This window comes from Syngnathoides biaculeatus, chromosome 17 (assembly GCF_019802595.1).
Source record: "Syngnathoides biaculeatus isolate LvHL_M chromosome 17, ASM1980259v1, whole genome shotgun sequence".
Lineage (NCBI taxonomy): Eukaryota > Metazoa > Chordata > Actinopteri > Syngnathiformes > Syngnathidae > Syngnathoides > Syngnathoides biaculeatus.
In genome coordinates, this window is record NC_084656.1 from 14,766,491 (window position 1) to 14,785,334 (window position 18,844).

Below are 18,844 nucleotides of genomic sequence, written 5' to 3' on the forward strand. Positions count from 1 at the left end.
ACTGTGTTTGCAGTGTGACTTTTTCAAAAAGAGTCGCAATGTACTCAGGGACCTGCACATGAGTAGCTTTCGAGCGGCAATCAATCATGTGTGACTGTTGAAATGTAACACAGCTACCGCAATAATGTACACAGTGCGTGCACTCACCTGTGCTTGTACCACACAGATACCCTGAAATATGTAGAGTTCACCTTCCCTGCTATGTTGTCTGTTCCGTTTCGTGTAGCAGCTGTATGGCATCCGGAAAATAGATGGCTAGATTGATGTTTGCATTTTACCATGGAATGATATCATATATATATATATATATATATATATATATATTACATTTTTCCAATTCTAAACAAATTTGAGCTCAACCATCATTTGGGGGGGGGGGGAAATCCCTCCCACTGGTTGTATTGTAAATATTCAGTCATGCTTTTCTTTTTTTTTTAAACCTCACTGTGAATAATTAATCTTTTGGCTTGTTTTAAACCTTCTGCAACATGTGATACATTGAATGGCCAACCATTCCTGATAAATTTGGTTTTCTGATGACCGTCACCAATAATAAGCAGCAAAATAGAGACAGCAAGTGATTTTCTGGTACATTCAGGGAAAAGCACGCAAACACCAGATTGTCGTGCATTCACAGATATGAACATATGGTTATTTGTTGGCTCACTGATAAAGACACACTGTGTTCCACTGTCAGCTATCTCGCATCTAGCTATTATGACATGCAGGTATGTTTGCTGTTCATTTTACACAGCTCATTGCAGATCCATATAGCACAATATCTGTCTTTGTTTATACATGGCTGTTAAAACAGTTTTTCCCGACACGGCGTGTGTCCTTGTACATGTCCACATGACTATGAGCCCCTGTTGGTGGGCTCAGTTTCTGCAATATCGGTGTTTTTGATGAAGTGCATGTAATCATATTCATGTTTGTGCATCTCTGTGTATTTCTACGCATGCCAATATAACTTTGCCCACATGTGTAGACAAGAGCCTTTTCCCGGCCTTGTTGACATTCCTGTAGCTTGAGCTCCCTGATCCAAATTTCTCTCATTCAAAACAGACCTTTTCTCTCTTCCACATACACACTCGCTTTTATTCTGAATTGCACCAGCCACCTTCTTATAGAAAACACCAAGAAGGCATGAGCGTGCACGTCCAACCTGTCCCCCATCAGCACACTTCTGCTTGTTGAGTTCTTTCATTAATTTAGTCCGAACAGAACATGTGCGGTTTTGCAGCATATATTGATAATGAGGTAGGTTGCATGATGTTCTTCCTAGGTCACCGCATACCAAAGTTCTGTCACAGCCCACTGTGTCTGATGATAGCCAACTAGACAATTGTATGGCTTACGGGCAAAGTGCACTGCAAATTAACATTAATGTAAAGACCTTTGTGTCATTACAAGACATTCCTAAGCACATGCAGTGACAATTGCTATGTAACTACTATATGTGACCAAGACAAATGTGTTTTGACAGCAGTTACAATCTTACTGAATATTTTTAACCATGAAGCTAATCTGACCCAGTGGCATTGCTGCATTACATTTTTTCCAAGATCCAATTTGGACTTACACAGCAGTGATATAATCACATAACTAATGTATAATAATCTCGTCACGCTATACTTATGGTCAGGTTTTGGTAATAGCTTTCTCGAAGCTCTCTGTCCGAGGGAAGTTTGACATTTAAATAGCCAGAAATATGTTACCAGGGCATTTATGAATTATCCCTACAAACTTTGCTTAGCAGTCAATAGCAATGCAAATGTGTTTCATGACCATGAAGCTGACCAGTTCTGCTGCATCTAGTATATCATTATTTTAAGATAGCATGTGTGAGATTTTTATGTCTTGCGATTGAGTGGCAGCTTCTCCAAAGGGTATCCTGCCTCTTGCCTGAAGTCAGCAGTGATGTGCTCAAGGTCATCCATGACCACAGTGAAGAGACACGTTCTAGAAAACGGATGGATGGATGGATGGATAGATTGTGAAGTTTTTAAATTTTCAGGTGTCAAGTCGTATATTTCTTAATAACACGTCACGTGGAAGAGTAAATGCACTTGTAGACTGTTCAACAGTGTTCTTTCTACTGTTACTTATGTGATTGATTGCACCTTTTTTTTTTCTAAAAATGTCAGCTGTTGCAATAGTAGTGAGATATTAGTTATGGTTCACAATACTTTATTTGCAATGTGAAATATTACATATTTGCTAACTGATCTTTTCGGTATTCACAAAGCTGGGTCAACGTTTCTTTTCATAAATGAAGTAAACAAAATATTTCCAGTCGAAACGGCATTACCCACTTCTCTCCAGGTGACACACACAAAAGAGACAATTGATTGATTCTTGCTCAAACTACTCTTGTCACTTCATTTACAGTGTAGAAGTTGTCGCCAGCTCTCTCTCCCGGTTTCCCTCAGCCGTGTGAAGCTACAGGTCAGCTAATGCAAAATTCAAAAGGCATCTAACCCCTCCTTCCGCTTCAAAAACAATTGAAACCAAATGAAAAAAATGTTTATCTTCATGATCAATTGTTAATGCGGTTTTTCCCTGCCCATACTAAAAAAAATATATATTTGCATTTTGCAGCATATTAAATAAACAGTTTGAAACTGCAAGTTCCAGTTACTGCATTATTCATGGAAAAATAATTCAAAAAATGTTAAGTTCATGCAGGTGCTTCAAATTTTCAAGAAAAAAAAAATAAAGACGACGACGACTTACGGGTGAAAAGTATACAGGTGTACGTGTTACTGGAATGAACAGACCGTAAAATGTAGTATTACCTTTGAGAACAGGTGACCTTTACAAAATTCATACTGACAACTGAATATTTCTTTTAAACCATTTTCAGCTGCTCGGATCCCCGGGCATGTTCAGTCATATATTTATAAGCCTTTGCAAACTATCTTATTGCTGATGGTTTGAATACGTGTTAACCCTTTTAATGACAGATACAGTACATTCATACTGCCAGTGCCTGCTGAAGGATGGAGTTGTCATTATTGTCTTTAGACATACTGTAAATGTTTTCATCTAAAGTCTGCTTATGAATGATTATGTTTCCTTAATGCAATTTCCAGGGACACTTTATGTTATGCATTCATATCTATGAATGCAGTACTAATTTCTGGTTCCTTTATATTATTAGCTGAAGAAGAATTTAGTTCTTTATTTTTGCTTTATGCAAATCTAGGTTTATATGTATATTCTACCAGAGCATGCTTATAATCTAACTGTGACACAAACTCTGTTCTCAGTGGTTCCAGTTGGCAGCGATAATATGGTGAGTCATTGCAGTCCCTAAAAACTATTATTCTATCAATAATTTACACTTGTGGGGTTATTTCTTCGAAATGTCAAGGTATGTTTTACTACTAGGGACTTCGGGAAATGTTATATTATTTTGTCTTAGACAGGTGTAAGTCTGAGGGAAAAAAGTATTTAGGAAATATGCCCCGGCGGACCTCCTTGACCTTCTCACAGAAATGAATGAAATGAGATGAAGGGGAGTGAGAGAAACAAAGCGGTTGGCAAAGCATTGCATCACTTCATTCATTGATAGCGTTTATATTCACACAGTAGAAGCTCAGGCTTCCTTTGGAAAATACACAGTCCTGGAATACCTAAGTACATCCTATATGTCACAAAGTTTATTTTGACAAAGGAAGTCAAAACTTGCACCAGACCAAAACCAGGCATTCTGTTATGTAATATTGAAATAATATAAAAAAAAAATTTGGTATATACATTAAATGTAAATTTGTTTCGTAGAAAAGTCTAGATGCACATGCATTTTGTATCTTCTATTTTATTTTCTCTCTTATTACTTATATGCTCTTGTTTTAGATGGACTGAGTCTGCGATTACTAAATATGTGCTAGGAATTTTAAACAAATGTAACAATATTCTCTATCAGAAAGAAACTTCCAACGACATACTTTCTGATGATTTGAATGTGAGTTTTAATGTGTGTTATGCCACTCCCAAAAAATCCTAGCATATAGTGTAAAGCTACACAAACAAATAGAATGGATCTGGGGAGGTGGATGGGGGGGGGGTACAAACGCATAGTTAGACACAGACCTGGAAAACCAGAAAGTATTGTAATATTTATAGGTCGATTGACAAAACGAGAACATCAAAAGAAAAGATCTAAGATCCTCCCTCTTTGATCTAGTGCACTGTCAACAAAAAGTATTTTCCATAGACTAAACTTGGCTTAGTCGGCGTTATTACTGCAGACAAAGGAAAAGCCTTTGTTTGCCAGAGTGTTTATAATCAATTCTTTAAATGCCTTTCCCTAACCTCTCTTTTTAACAGTAAGGTCAGTATCTACCTCTACAATGGAGTGGATTTCAGTTGCAAATGGCCACAAACCTCAACAAATTTGTTTTTGTTAAGGTATTTATTTTGGCTGGGGGGACGGATTTCACATCCGTTTATAATGAAAATCAAATTCTGAAATTGAAATGAATGGAACAGAACCATGACTGGAGTACATGTGTGAGACCGTGTCTTGAAGGGAACGCCAAAACAACTTCATCTTCTATAGACCACCTCTTCATACCTACATGCCCACAATGTGGAATGATCGTTTATATGTGTGTGTCTGTGTTTGTGTGTGAGTGTGTGCATGCATGTCTATGTGTGTTTCACAAATACTGTCCACCAGAGAGCTGACGCTCAAAGCCTATCCAAATTCCCATATGGATAACCAAAGCTGCAGACTTCTTCTATAGAAGATGAAGCTACAAAAATGGGATTTTCTTCCAAGCCTAGAATAAAAATGACTTTCAAATTTGATGCAAGTAAATGTATGCTTACGCTATTATTGAGTGCTTAGATATTCATCATAATACCTGGGAATTGTGTTTGTGTTCCCCCTTATTACACTTTTGACACTCAAATCCATCCACTGTTATGGTTTTGCCCATGCATTAGTTTAGGATTAGATTCAACCTTTCAGATGAATCCAACCCACAGAACACCTGTTTAGCTGAACGAGGAGCAGACACAAACATTTGTAAGATTAGAAAACCACATTGCGGCGTATGACTGATAGAACAGCCCAGTCTCAATTCATCACGGTGTGTCTTTGTGTACATGTATGTGTAATATGAGATAGTTAATGTTACTACACAAGATGACGGTGTGATGATTATGCTTTTTTTTTTTTAACAATGTGACATCATACTTTCAAGTATGTTGTTACAAAAAGACCAAACATACATCCCTCACATGGAGCAGAAGGGGTACCAAAAGCATACAGTTCACCGCACTAACCACATTAAGCAAGTAACATTAAGTACAGCTGCGTAATAAAATGATAATATTTGTGATACATTGCAATAAGGCACCATGTTTTGGTTTAGGATGCAGAGTTTCACGGTGTTAGTTAAATATAGAATATTTGAATGTTGACTGACCAATATGTGTACGTACGAGTCCTGATGAAGGTGAAAATAATTACATTTCTTGTAGTTTCCTGTATAGCAGAGCTGTGTGGTTGCGTTCCGAAAGTTGGGAAAATGAAAAATAAAAAAACTACGCATTGAGAAGTTATTGTTCGTATGAAATACAATATGGGATTTTAGTGAGTGAATAGTTCTTAGTATTTATCCACCCCACAAAGGAAATCGTACTTCAATAGAGAGAAGGGACTGTCGTTGTCCTGTGTCACCAAAAAGAAATACACTGCCCACGTACACAAATGGGTACACACGTTTTCCTCTCCTTTGTTGCTTCTCCTGTACAAGGACAAACAGCTCTTTCATAAATATTTCGATTTGCTTCCTCTTCTTTCTGCTGCTCTGGTACGTGTTAACCCAAAGCCTTGAAAATCTTCTCATAAGGTTTTCCAAGAGAAACCCAATGTGGTGAATAGGTCAGCACCAGTGTTAGCTCAAGAAAGACTAATAATTTTTCAAACTGAACAAAAACATCAATCGCAAGAAAAATTGAATCCCAAATTTTGTAATACTACTATAATTCCAAAATTGAATTTTGTTTTTTATTTCAAATTAATACTCAGTCATTTCTCTCAAATTCACACTTAAAACTGACATGAAAAATATCCTATCCTATGAAACAGAACAATGCATGTCCTGTCCCTTAATGTTTGGCATTTGTTTTTTATTAAACAACACATCACATTTTATGCATCAATTCCTTAGATGCATGATTAAGAAGTATTTGCTCTTCGGATACTGATGTTGTAGGATTTTTTTGTTTTGGCTGATGCTCCGTTTTTTTGGCCAATCTTGATTGTTCTCTTTTCACTCCACTCTCACTTGCATGGGCGCACTAAGTAAGAGTTATCTTTTTTATCCGTGCACTTGAGTCAAACGAAATGACTTCACTGGAGGCGAATGACAATAAAGTTGAGCTGAATTAAATTAAACTGAAGTTCAATGTGATAAATGACAATTCCTCTCTCTTGATCACTCTTCAACCCCCCTCCCCACGCACCGTGTCACAATTATGGCAACTATTTTCCAAAGAAATTAAATTAAATGCATCTATTTAAAAGTATTGCACCATCGAAGGGTCCGGGACCCCTTTTAAGGCTCTGGTGATTCAATTGTGATGGCTTGGAACAAAGTTTAACATCAAAACAACATTAGCATATACTTGCAGAATGCCTTTGGTTACGATTACTTTCCTGGGCACTTGGTGTAAACACTAATAACAACAATAACGACAGACTAGATAAAGTTAAAAATGCAATGCATGCACATTGAGTAAATCAGTGATGGCCATGGAAGACAACTTTATCAACTTTTTCCTTTCATTTTTTAATTCACCTTTGAATTACCTAAGCCCTAAATAATAAATACGATGCATATATTTCATTTGTTTTTCACGCAGTAATCATCACAATAGAAGAGGACCTAATGAGAAATTAATAAAAGGAGCCCCAAATGCTCATCGGCGCCACAAAAAAAAAAAAAAAAAAAAAAAAAGATTGTGGTAATGCCGCCTAAATTAAATTATATTTGGTAACCATGTTATATTTGTACATCAGCAGCCATTAGGTATGCAGTATATGCATCTAAATGCAACTGTGGGGGGACACCATAACACGATGTCCCTCATGAATTTGATGGAATTTAATTTAGTTCAAAATTTAAAAAAAGGGTAAGTACTCAATTATGTCCAGAAATACAATGGACACAGTACACAAGCATAGCAGACATAGTACACAAATACACATTTAATAAAATGTGACATTGTCCATGACTACAAATGGACTACAGTAATCCCCTCTCTATTTCGTAATTTGTTCTGGGATTAGACCTCCCCGTACTACTTGAAAAACATAATGTTTACATACAACATAATGAGAGCTGTTTACATTTGTTTACCAAAGTCCGTTAATGTACCTTTGTGATAATTGCGCCACAGAATGTTGTATAAGCATTGCGTACAAAATTTATGATGGTAAAAGACTCCATTTTGTTGCGTTCACAGAGGATATCGTGTTTACTTATAAGCCTATAGGGAGAAACGTATAGATAGTTTTCCTGTGATGTCACGTACCTCTAGACATGACAGCGGCTACGCTGCTGGAAGTTTGTGTATTGTTTTGCTATGGTAGTTTTTGAGTGATCGAATAGACACATTTGATAACCAGAGTCAAAAATGAGGAATTAGTGTGCATGGATTGGCTGCAACAATACAGATTATATCATTTTAACGTTTACCGGAGCAAATTTTGGATCAGGGCAAGAAATATGAACATAACATTTTAAGATGGTGATCGCAGCTTTCACAAATCAGCAAATCTGATCTCACTCCGGCAAGATGCCGACACAATGCAACTTTTTCTTTTTTCTTGTCTTGTCTTGCATCACTATTTATCTCTGTTTTGCAAAGCTTAGCCTGAACAAGATTTGCAGATCTACACGTTCCCTCCCCATCGGGCCACCATCAGTCTGACTGCTATCCATCAGGCCGAGCAGTCAGTCAATCAATTGTTTCAGCTCATTTTTTAAATTAATCCAAGCTGCACGCCAAAGAGACAGCGCTGATTACACTGAGTGCTACTCAGGATAATGAGTGTGATCAAGCCTCCCCGCTGGCACATACCTACATACATGATTTGACATATACAAGTGTACATAAAGACACGAATACACACATATACATATTAGCAGTCTTTGTGCTTTTTTTTTATTTTTTTACTTACAACAGCTGTTTGTTTTCTCTGATGGCACATCAGACAATGGTTCAATGCTTTGAATAACTCATTACATTTGGCTGTCTTGGAAAGCAGCATGGATTAATTCTTACCATATACTCCCAGACAGTTATGAATATGCAGGGTTATGTAAGCACGAGCACCTTTTCTGTGATACAGTTATCTCCATTACAAAGATAAATGTGTCCGTAGAACACAACACAGGGCTAGTCTGATGTAAATTCCATACAAAAAAAAGAAAAATACATGAGTTTATTTTTTACATGTAACCCTATGTGAAACTAAACTTTAGTTTTTTTTATTTATTTAAAAAAATATACAATCACATTAACTAATTAATAGGCTTTTTAATTTTTGCTAAATACTGCATTTTAAAAAAACTCTTTAAAAAAATACCTTGGGTAATGCATAATCCTGACCTTCTGACATATCATCTAGCTATTCCATTACTCTTAATATAAGGACATCCATATCTTGCAGCGTCTGTGAATGCACATGAATGTGATCTGACTAGGGCATTAAGAATAATGTTGGGGGTCAAATCTGAAAGCATTAATTTCATTTGAATACATAATACAAGCTATTTAGAAGGCAGGTCACCACGTTTCGAAGCCTATGCATGTTGTGTCAAAATGCTCATGAAATAAATACTGCTTCAGCCTGCGCGCCATAGAATTAGTGCTCCTTTGACTGCCCCCTTATTCACTTCCTTTCACATGACCTCCACTGCAGATTGGGAACACGCAAAAACATGCAGCGATGGTGGTGTAGTGTCAGCAGCACATGATGTCATAGGCGATAGATCTGCTGTTGACAAGCTCCACTGATGAATTGAGAGTTGAGAAGCGTAGGAGGGGAAAGAAAATGAGTGAAGGTAAAACGATGCCGAGCAAGAAAGTCAAGAAATTAGAGGGAGGGAGCGGTAAGGAGAACGATGAAGAAAGAAATTTAAAATATGGGTTATGTAGGGGGCAGAAGGACTTCAAGCGAGGGAGGGAGATGGGAAGGCATGATTAGAAGTGGAAACATTCGTCTCTCAATCAGGATATGTACTTCCATAAATAATGTGCTCTCTCGGTCAACAGTATGATGTCACCACATAGACCAAGAAACACAGACACACTAAAAGGTAAGGGTGGAAGTGGGGGAAGAAGCACTACGAAGAAAATGGTAAATATCCCAATATGTTACAATTCGTGGCCATTATTATGATTATCATTCTTATTATTATTGTTATTTTGATTGCATACTTTAGACAGAGTGCAAATCGAATTGGATATTTCTTAAGGAGAGCTTCGTTTAGGTTGGATGTAATTGTTTTTGAGTGCCTGCTGACATTTTAGACACCTCCGAGAATGATGCAGTGTTGGTTCAGTGTTGTCTGACTTTCGAATGACTTTGACTCTTTTAGGGGATTAAAAACTCCATTACTTGTCTATGTCATTCCCAAAATTGGACAATAAGATCAAACATTTGGCTTATATTAGGATCTCAAGTTATAAAATTTGAACAATATCCAAAAGAGGCTGTGGCCTGTGTTGTGAGCACAACATAATCTCTGCGGTGGTGCTGGCAGACATGCCAAGAGGACTGTGTCCCCAAAAATCCCTTGGGTTTATATTTGATATGTCATGTTCTCAGTTTTGGTTGGGTTGGGTTGGTTTTGTTTTTCGGGTCAGTTGTGTCCACCTGTTGGTGTTTCCCCTCCTCCCTTGTTTTGACCAATCAGCTCCCTCTAGCCACTTGTGTCTTGTCCAGGTATTTAACGCTGTCTTGTCAAGCTCTGTGTAAATATCTCGCTGGTTTCTTTGCAGTTCTTATTGGTTCATTGTCCATGTTTGTTGCTTTTTTGCTCTTTGCGTTTTTCAAAGTTTGTCAAGTTTTTAAGTTGAGGTTTATTTAAGCCGTACCTTGTAACGTGAGTATTTTGATTGTTACTTTAAGTTATTTTTGAAAACGTAATTTTTTGAAATTCATCTACTCCTGCATTTGGGTCCTCCACGCCTTGCCTTGTCTTCCTCGCCCTACACTAGCTCCGACTGTGACAATATAGTTATTAATCATAGACACAAATTGATTGTCTTTTTTTTGGGGGGGGTGGAGGTGGGTTATTGTGAACATTTTTAGCAGTTATTTTCCCTAATTTTGGTTGATTATTTCCACTGAATCAGTTCCCATTTGGTACTGTTGTTGTGCTTTGAATTATCTGTGAAAGAAATCCCATTAAAAACAATGACTTGGACTGTGTTGTGTCTGGTGTATCTCAGAACTCAAGTGAGATTGAGATGATAGATGGAATCACAGGGCAAATACAGCGAAAGGTGTAAGGAGAGAAAAAATAATACAACCAAAAAGATAAGCTTCATTTTGTCTGCATATGTGACTCATCTTAGAGTTCTTCATGCATGAGAACACAAACTTTACACTCATAATATGGGATTGCATCACAACGGGAGCATCTAAAACAACGCCAGTTTATACTATTTTAAAATATTATTGATTACATTTTTAAACTTTGGCTTTTCTTGGTTGGAATTTTTCATTTGCCAGGCATACCAGCATTTTTGATCATATTTGAACTCTTTGAAGACTGACAGTAACAGTCCTTCCGACTAAATGTGACTACTACACTGTGTCGATCCCTTGAGTTTCCCATTTTGTTCAATATTGCAAAATCTTCTTGAGCCAACAAATAAAAATGAAAACAAAAACTGTTCCGAAAGACATGCCACAGATAAGAATTTATTACATTACTTCACAATTACGTTTTTTTTTTACCCATTTGTGCTTTCTTTATTTTAAGAAAATTAAAATACAGCTCTATTTTACATTACTATATTCTTTTTCCAATTATATTTTAAACAGCTAAACATTAACTTTCATGTAAATGCTTCCATTAAAGCCAAAAACAATGTTAGTTAATTAATGACTTCCATCCTCAGATAATCACAAATGGAAAACATAACTTGTTGTAGATGAAGCTTACGAAGCTTTATGAACTTGTCTAAGTGAATATTAGAGCTCTCAACTTGTACAAATGTTGTACAAAAGAGATCAAATTATATGTAATTGTGTGTCTAACTAATTATTGTTTAATTATGGAAATACCCAGAATGATTTTCAAGATTTGTTAACAGAATTATATATATAAATAAAACTACAGATGCACTGTACTGTATAGTGATTCTTTAAAGGCACAGTATGAAAGGGAACAGCTTTTGTCTGATGATACAAATTTTGTTCTTTGAGAGCTGACAGTGAGTGGCTGCGCTTCATAGGAGCCACGCTTGCTCCAGAGGGTTACGCCTACACTAATGGACTTAACTCTCCAGGGTTCTAGTACCAACAGTGGCAAGGAAAATGGAACAATGCGGATCCCCTGGTGTTCTTTACTTTGATGATTTGGTCCGCAAGCCAAAACTCAAATTTCTGTTTCATTTTCTAGACTCTCATTATCTGGCTATTGTTGGTGACAGAATAGCAGTGATGAAATTAAACAATTAACTTTTTAATTCTGACCGGCTATACAATTTTAGGTCTTTCCCTGATACGTAGGAGTCGATGGTGTAAATTCTTGTGCTTCTAGAGACATTATTTCCTATGCGACTGATCCTTTCGGGTCAAGAAGGGGATCCAAAGAGAGCAGAGCCCCTACAGAATCCACATGTACGCTGATAAAGATTTTTGGCTAAATTAATGAAAATATTAATAAATACATGGCATCATATTTTGTGTTTTTCAGACAGCCAATCAGCCATCGCAATTCATCTGACTTTTAATAAATGACAATGTGCTTGCTAAAAACTATTTGAAAATCTATCTTCCAGCACGCCCAAAATGAACTCTGCAGCAACATTTTATATTTTAAAGATGCAAACTTGGGAAGTCAGGTTCCACATCTGTTGACGTGCACAAACCACAGTGCATTTGTCACGATTTCCTGCTAAACCTAGCTCTTATTATTTAAGCTTCATCTTCTTCTACTGGCTAAAATAAATATACATAAAGTACAGATACAAGCAAAGAATGCAGCCCTATGGGGGCACAAACCAGTGCAATCTGTAGGCCGGTCCCAAGCCCGGATAAATGCAGAGGGTTGCGTCAGGAAGGGCATCCGGCGTAAAAACTGTGCCAAACAAATATGAGCGTTCATCTAAAGAATCCCATACCGGATCGGTCGTGGCCCGGGTTAACAACGCCCGCCCCCGGCACTGCTAAATTGCAGGGCGTCGGTGGAAATTCAGCTACTGTGGGTCGAAGACAAAGAAGAGGAGGAAACCGGATCCAGCGTCAGAAGAAAAAAAGGAATGCACAGAGCCTACAACTGAGTGTAGGGACTTTGAATGTTGGGACTATGACAGGAAAAGCTCAGGAGTTGGTTGACATGATGATTAGGAGAAAGGTTGATATTCTGTGCATCCAAGAGAGCAGGTGGAAAGGTAGTAAGGCTAGAAGTTTGGGAGCAGGGTTTAAATTATTCTACCACGGAGTAGATGGGAAGAGAAATGGAGTAGGGGTTATTTTAAAGGAAGAGCTGGCTAAGAATGTCTTGGAGGTGAAAAGAGTATCAGATCGAGTGATGAGACTAAAATTTGAAATTGAGGGTGTTATGTATAATGTGGTTAGCGGCTATGCACCACAGGTAGGATGTGACCTAGAGTTGAAAGAGAAATTCTGGAAGGAACTAGATGAAGTAGTTCTGAGCATCCCAGACAGCGAGAGAGTTGTGATTGGTGCAGATTGTAATGGACATATCGGTAAAGGAAACAGGGGCGATGAAGAAGTGATGGGTAAGTACGGCATCCAGGAAAGGAACTTTGAAGGGCAGATGGTGGTGGACTTTGCAAAAAGGATGGAGATGGCTGTAGTGAACACTTATTTCCAGAAGAGGGAGGAACATATAGTGACCTACAAGAGCGGCGGTAGAACCACGCAGGTAGATTATATTTTGTGCAGACGATGTAATCTGAAGGAGGTTACTGACTGTAAAGTAGTGGTAGGGGAGAGTGTAGCTCGACAGCATAGGATGGTAGTATGTAGGATGATTCTGGTGGTGGGTAGGAAGATTAAGAAGACAAGGTAGAGCAGAGAACCATGTGGTGGAAGCTGAGAAAGGAAGAATGTTGTGCGGCCTTCCGGAAAGAGGTGAGACAGGCTCTCAATGGACAACCGAAGCTCCTGGAAGACTGGACGACGACAGCCAAGATGATCAGAGAAACAGGCAGGAGAGTACTTGGTGTGTCATCTGGTAGGAAAGGGGAGAAGGAGACTTGGTGGTGGAACCCCAAAATACAGGGAGTCATACAAGGAAAGAGATTAGCGAAGAAGAAGTGGGATACTGAGAGGACTGAGGAGAGGCGAAATGAGTACATCGAGATGCGACGTAGGGCAAAGGTAGAGGTGGCAAAGGCTAAACAAGAGGCATATGAAGACATGTACACCAGGTTGGACACGAAAGAAGGAGAAAAGGATCTCTACAGGTTGGCCAGACAGAGGGATAGAGATGGGAAGGATGTGCAGAAGGTTAGGGTGATTAAGGATAGAGATGGAAATGTGTTGACTGGTGCCGGTAGTGTGCTAAATAGATGGAAAGAATACTTTGAGAAGTTGATGAATGAAGAAAATGAGAGAGAAGGAAGAGTTGAAGAGGCAAGAGTGAAGGACCAGGAAGTGGAAATGATTACTAAGGGGGAAGTCAGAAAGGCATTACAAAGGATGAAAAATGGGAAGGCAGTTGTTCCTGATGACATACCGGTAGAGGTATGGAAGCAATTTGGAGAGATGGCTGTGGAGTTTTTGACCAACTTATTCAACAGAATACTAGCGGGCGAAAAGATGCCTGAAGAATGGAGGAAAAGTGTTCTAGTTCCCATTTTTAAGAACAAAGGGGATGTTCAGAGCTGTGGGAACTATAGAGGAATAAAGTTGATGAGCCACACAATGAAGTTATGGGAAAGAGTAGTGGAGGCTAGACTCAGGTCAGAAGTAAGTATCTGCGAGCAACAGTATGGTTTCATGCCTAGAAAGAGTACCACAGATGCATTATTTGCCTTGAGGATGCTCGTGGAAAAGTACAGAGAAGGTCAGAAGGAGCTACATTGTGTCTTTGTGGATCTAGAGAAAGCCTATGACAGAGTACCAAGAGAGGAACTGTGGTACTGCATGCGTAAGTCTGGTGTGGCACAGAAGTATGTTAAAATAGTACAGGACATGTATGATGGCAGCAGAACAATGGTGAGGTGTGCCTTAGGTGTGACAGAGGAATTTAAGGTGGAGGTGGGACTGCATCAGGGATCAGCTCTGAGCCCCTTCCTGTTTGCAGTGGTAATGGATAGGCTGCCAGATGAGGTTAGACTGGAATCCCCTTGGACCATGATGTTCGCAGATGATATTGTCATATGCAGTGAAAGCAGGGAGCATGCAGAGGAACAATTGGAAAGATGGAGACATGCACTGGAAAGGAGAGGAATGAAGATTAGCCGAAGTAAAACAGAATATATGTGCGTGAATGAGAAAAGTAGAGGGGGAAGAGTGAGGCTACAGGGAGAAGAGATAGCGAGGGTGGATGACTTCAAATACTTGGGGTCAACAATACAGAGCAATGGAGAGTGTGGTCAGGAAGTGAAGAAACGGGTCCAAGCAGGTTGGAACAGCTGGCGAAAGGTGTCTGGTGTGTTATGTGACAGAAGAGTGTCTGCTAGGATGAAGGGCAAAGTTTACAAAACAGTGGTGAGGCCGGCCATGATGTACGGATTAGAGACAGTGGCACTGAAGAAACAACAGGAAGCTGAACTGGAGGTGGTAGAAATGAAGATGTTGAGGTTCTCGCTCGGAGTGACCAAGTTGGATAGGATTAGAAATGAGCTCATTAGAGGGACAGCCAAAGCTGGATGTTTTGGAGACAAGATTCGAGAGAGCAGACTTCGATGGTTTGGACATGTTCAGAGGCGAGAGAGTGAGTATATTGGTAGAAGGATGCTGAGGATTGAGCTCCCAGGCAAAAGAGCGAGAGGAAGACCAAAGAGAAGGTTTATGGATGTGGTGAGGGAAGACATGAGGGCAGTTGGGGTTAGAGAGGAAGATGCAGGAGATAGGCTAAGATGGCAAAAGATGACACCTGTGGCGACCCCTAACGGGACAAGCCGAAAGGAAAAGAAGAAGAAGACAGATACAAGCAAAGGATTGCAACACGCAAAGTCTGACAAGTAACATTCACAATTCAATTTACCTGTGTACCCTAAAGGATCATTCTTGTATTGATTTGATTCAAATAAGTGATCATATTTTATGGGGTCAATCATTTACATATTGCTGAACTCTGAGGATTATATTTTCATTAATGGTGTAAATCTGATGCAGCGAAGGCATGGCAAGTGTAACTGCGTGCCAGGGGAAGGTTAGATCGGTGTTGGTAGTTTCCAAGACTGGGGAGGCTGGGCCACCCTGGGTGTGCTGACAGCCCAATTCATTTGCCGCCAATCAAAGTGGCTTCGCTCACTCCGCTTAAATGCTGTGCGATGAGAGTATCAATGGAGACATCCAGGTGTGAAAGAGGACGAGGCATAATCGAAGCAATCCAAGCGTGAGTGGAGCATTGTCACTGATTTTGGCCAGTGCGGCAACAAATAATGTGAATAGGTAAACCTATTAAATATAGAATGGGCTGGCGATAACCACTAGCAACCTCATTCTTTCCGAACACCTCGGTATCTGTCACTAAAGTTAGACAAGCTGTAGTTGGACGTGATCTGAGCAAGGGTAAGTTTAGACCGACTTTCAAAAATCAAATTGTCACTCCTCCGAATGCATCTCCATGGGTGCACAATGGATGCAACGGAATGCCCGGCTCACCACGGACCAATCTGCCAAATTGGAAAACACTCACAGATAGCCTCGCACCTAAAGGAAAATCTGAATATTTGCACCCTGCCCCAGATGTGCTGTCTCGGACAAAAAGAAACCCTGAAAGCAAGCCACAAAGGAAAGCAAGGAAGTTGTCCACCTAATAGTTCTACCTTCCAAAACCAGTCGAGCATTAAGGCCAATTCATTTACTGTTGCTGTCGAGGGAACACACATGCTTGACATCAAAAGATGAATAACAAGACATGAGATGGACTTTTACAGCTTTTATTTTCAGCCATTTACATCTATATGGGATACATAATTTAAAAAATAGCATGATTTGTAACCAAATCAAATGTCCAATTTCGGGGTGAGCAAAAGTGCTCATCATCAAAACTGCATACTAATAACGGCATCAAGCCTAGGACACTGACATCAGGAAACCAAAACTGTTTTTTCTTGGTTTACCCATTCAATGTCTGTTCCTCGTGTTTTTTTTCCCCCCTTTCAGGCCTTTTAATGGTTTTACTGATTTGTACACTTGCTTTTTTCAGCTTCACAATTGCTTGTTTTCCCACCCATAGACAGCTTTCTATTATTTAAAGATCCATGTTGTGTAAATGTAGTTTTAACAGGCCTGAAACTGAAACTGAGCAGAGACAGTCTGTCATGTTCCAATTTGTTTACTCACACACACAAAAAAAAAGTTTGGAATCTACAGGAAAAATAAAGCGTCACTGTTCTAATACTTCGAAAACATTACCAAGGGGATAAACTGCTGAACTGTACTTGATTTAAATCATTCTTGGACTTGTGGTTTTTCTAGTATTTATCACATTTCAGTATTTCATAGGTGGTTCCCCGTGACATGGTGAAGCTGGTGAACTTATTGACTCCCTTAAAGAAGTTCTCCGTGTCAGCTGACTTCCACTCGGAAATAATTGGCTAACAAGACGCTGCCACTCTTTCCACGAAGTCAAGTGACAAATTGATTCTCTTGCCAAACAGACAAAGTCACGCGTTAAAACTCTGAAAGAGCAGTCCTATTAATCTATAGTTTTCCCCGTGTCCCCATCCGTTCTTTCATAAAGATCTCACCAAGCCAAATAATTTGTGACGTGCTCATAGTCATGAGGTAACCTGACTGGCGTCTTTGTTAAACAAAATTTTGGTGTCGGCTCAGACATACACAGCTCACCATTATTCTAACTCCACAAGATGTCCGTTGCTTCACCAGGACGCAAAACTTTGACCAGCGTAACATTTCATTTAAGTCAGAAATCGTGTGTGTGTGCAAACGATTACTGACTTTGTCTACACTTATGTATGCATTGATAGATGAAGAATAATTTCATCTAAACCAGCAATTAATTTATGTGAATTTGTGTGAATGTTAGATTACAACTATAAGAACTTCAACAATAGAGCATGAGTTGCAAATAACAAAAAAAAAAAAAAAAAAAAACTTGTGACCTTATAGGACAAATGTCAGTCAGATGTCACTGAGTAGGTGTGATAAGGGCTGTCGGACAAGAATAGGGACAAAAAGATTATAAAATAAAAGGTATACTCACCAACCTGACTGCGTCTCTGCGCGTAGGCTACCACCACTGCGGCCAGAACTACACAGCACAGCGATGTCACAAGGTTTGCCATCTGTGGACACACCACACAGGAAAATCGTCAGCGAGCGCACGTGCGGAGAGACGGAGAAGTGGCCAGCGACTGCGTCTGCCCGCCGTCCTAATTGACTGACAGACATGGACGCCTACGACGCCATTGAGGGGATGGAGAGATAGTTGCTTCCTGTCCCCTTGGAGTCTGACTGTCTTTATCTTCCTTCACTGGGATGGTGTCTGAGGTGGCCTTTTCCTTAACCTTTTCTGTTATTTTAAAAGCTTTGTGGTTTTCCAATCCTGTTCAACTCCCTGTCGAGTTTCTTTAAATGGCATTTTAAATTGTTATTTCTGTCTTCTGTTTTTCCTCCTCTGTTCATCAGACTAATGGGTTCATCCTCTCTGCGATGGGCTATGAACAGAGGCTCTTAAAGGGATAGCACACCATAAACAAACCGTCTCCTTGTGGAGGAATGATTCTTCGAGAGATTTGGTACTATTTATTAAGCCCGCCATAGAGGTTATGTTTTTGTGATGATTAGTCAGTTATTCTGAGGACTTCCACTAAAAGTTGGGTAGAGGCCGGGCCTGTAGCATGGAAGAAACAAACTAACAAAAGTCGTCAATCTGGATTGATCTTGAAGTTTTCTTATTTTATGAAACACTGTCAACTTCCAGCCTTATGTTTAACTGGAGATAGTTGTTCAGTAAACATTGCCATTAACTGTGCATCATTGAGTTATTGGTAATATTTATTATAAAGTTAATTAAAGATGCCAAATGGTAAGAATAGTGTGTGGACAAAAAACATTGGTTACACAGGAAAAAAAATAATTGGACAAGCTTTGCAGATATAATTGTTCCCAAGCTTCTGAGAAGACTTTCTATAAACCTTTGGAGAGTCAGCGGGAATTTCTGTGACCACCCAAAAGGTGTTTTATGGCTTGTTTTCCAGTATTTTTTTTTATATACCTTTGATTGAAAAGTATCTTTTGTTAACAAGTCAAAATGTGCAAACGCAGTTCCAAAGAACTCTAGACAACTTACAGAAAAAAACTATTTGTTTCAGTTTTACAAGACTGTTTGGGCTTCCTGTATGATACTTACTGCTTGTGAGCAAATAGGTTCTTCTCAGCAATGTTGAGTATAAAATCATCTTAGTTGATGTG

General features: G+C 39.1%; 1 protein-coding gene across 7 annotated transcripts in view; it reads right to left on the bottom strand.

Annotated features, from left to right (window-relative positions):
- cntfr (ciliary neurotrophic factor receptor) overlaps positions 1 to 18,844 on the bottom strand; it is a 283,752-nt gene that overhangs the window by 102,841 nt on the left and 162,067 nt on the right. For all 7 annotated transcript variants that reach the window (XM_061801928.1, XM_061801931.1, XM_061801929.1 and 4 more), the window contains one exon: positions 17,634 to 17,715. In XM_061801928.1, the coding sequence (XP_061657912.1) occupies positions 17,634 to 17,715 (82 nt within the window). The remainder of the gene's footprint in view (positions 1 to 17,633; positions 17,716 to 18,844) is intronic.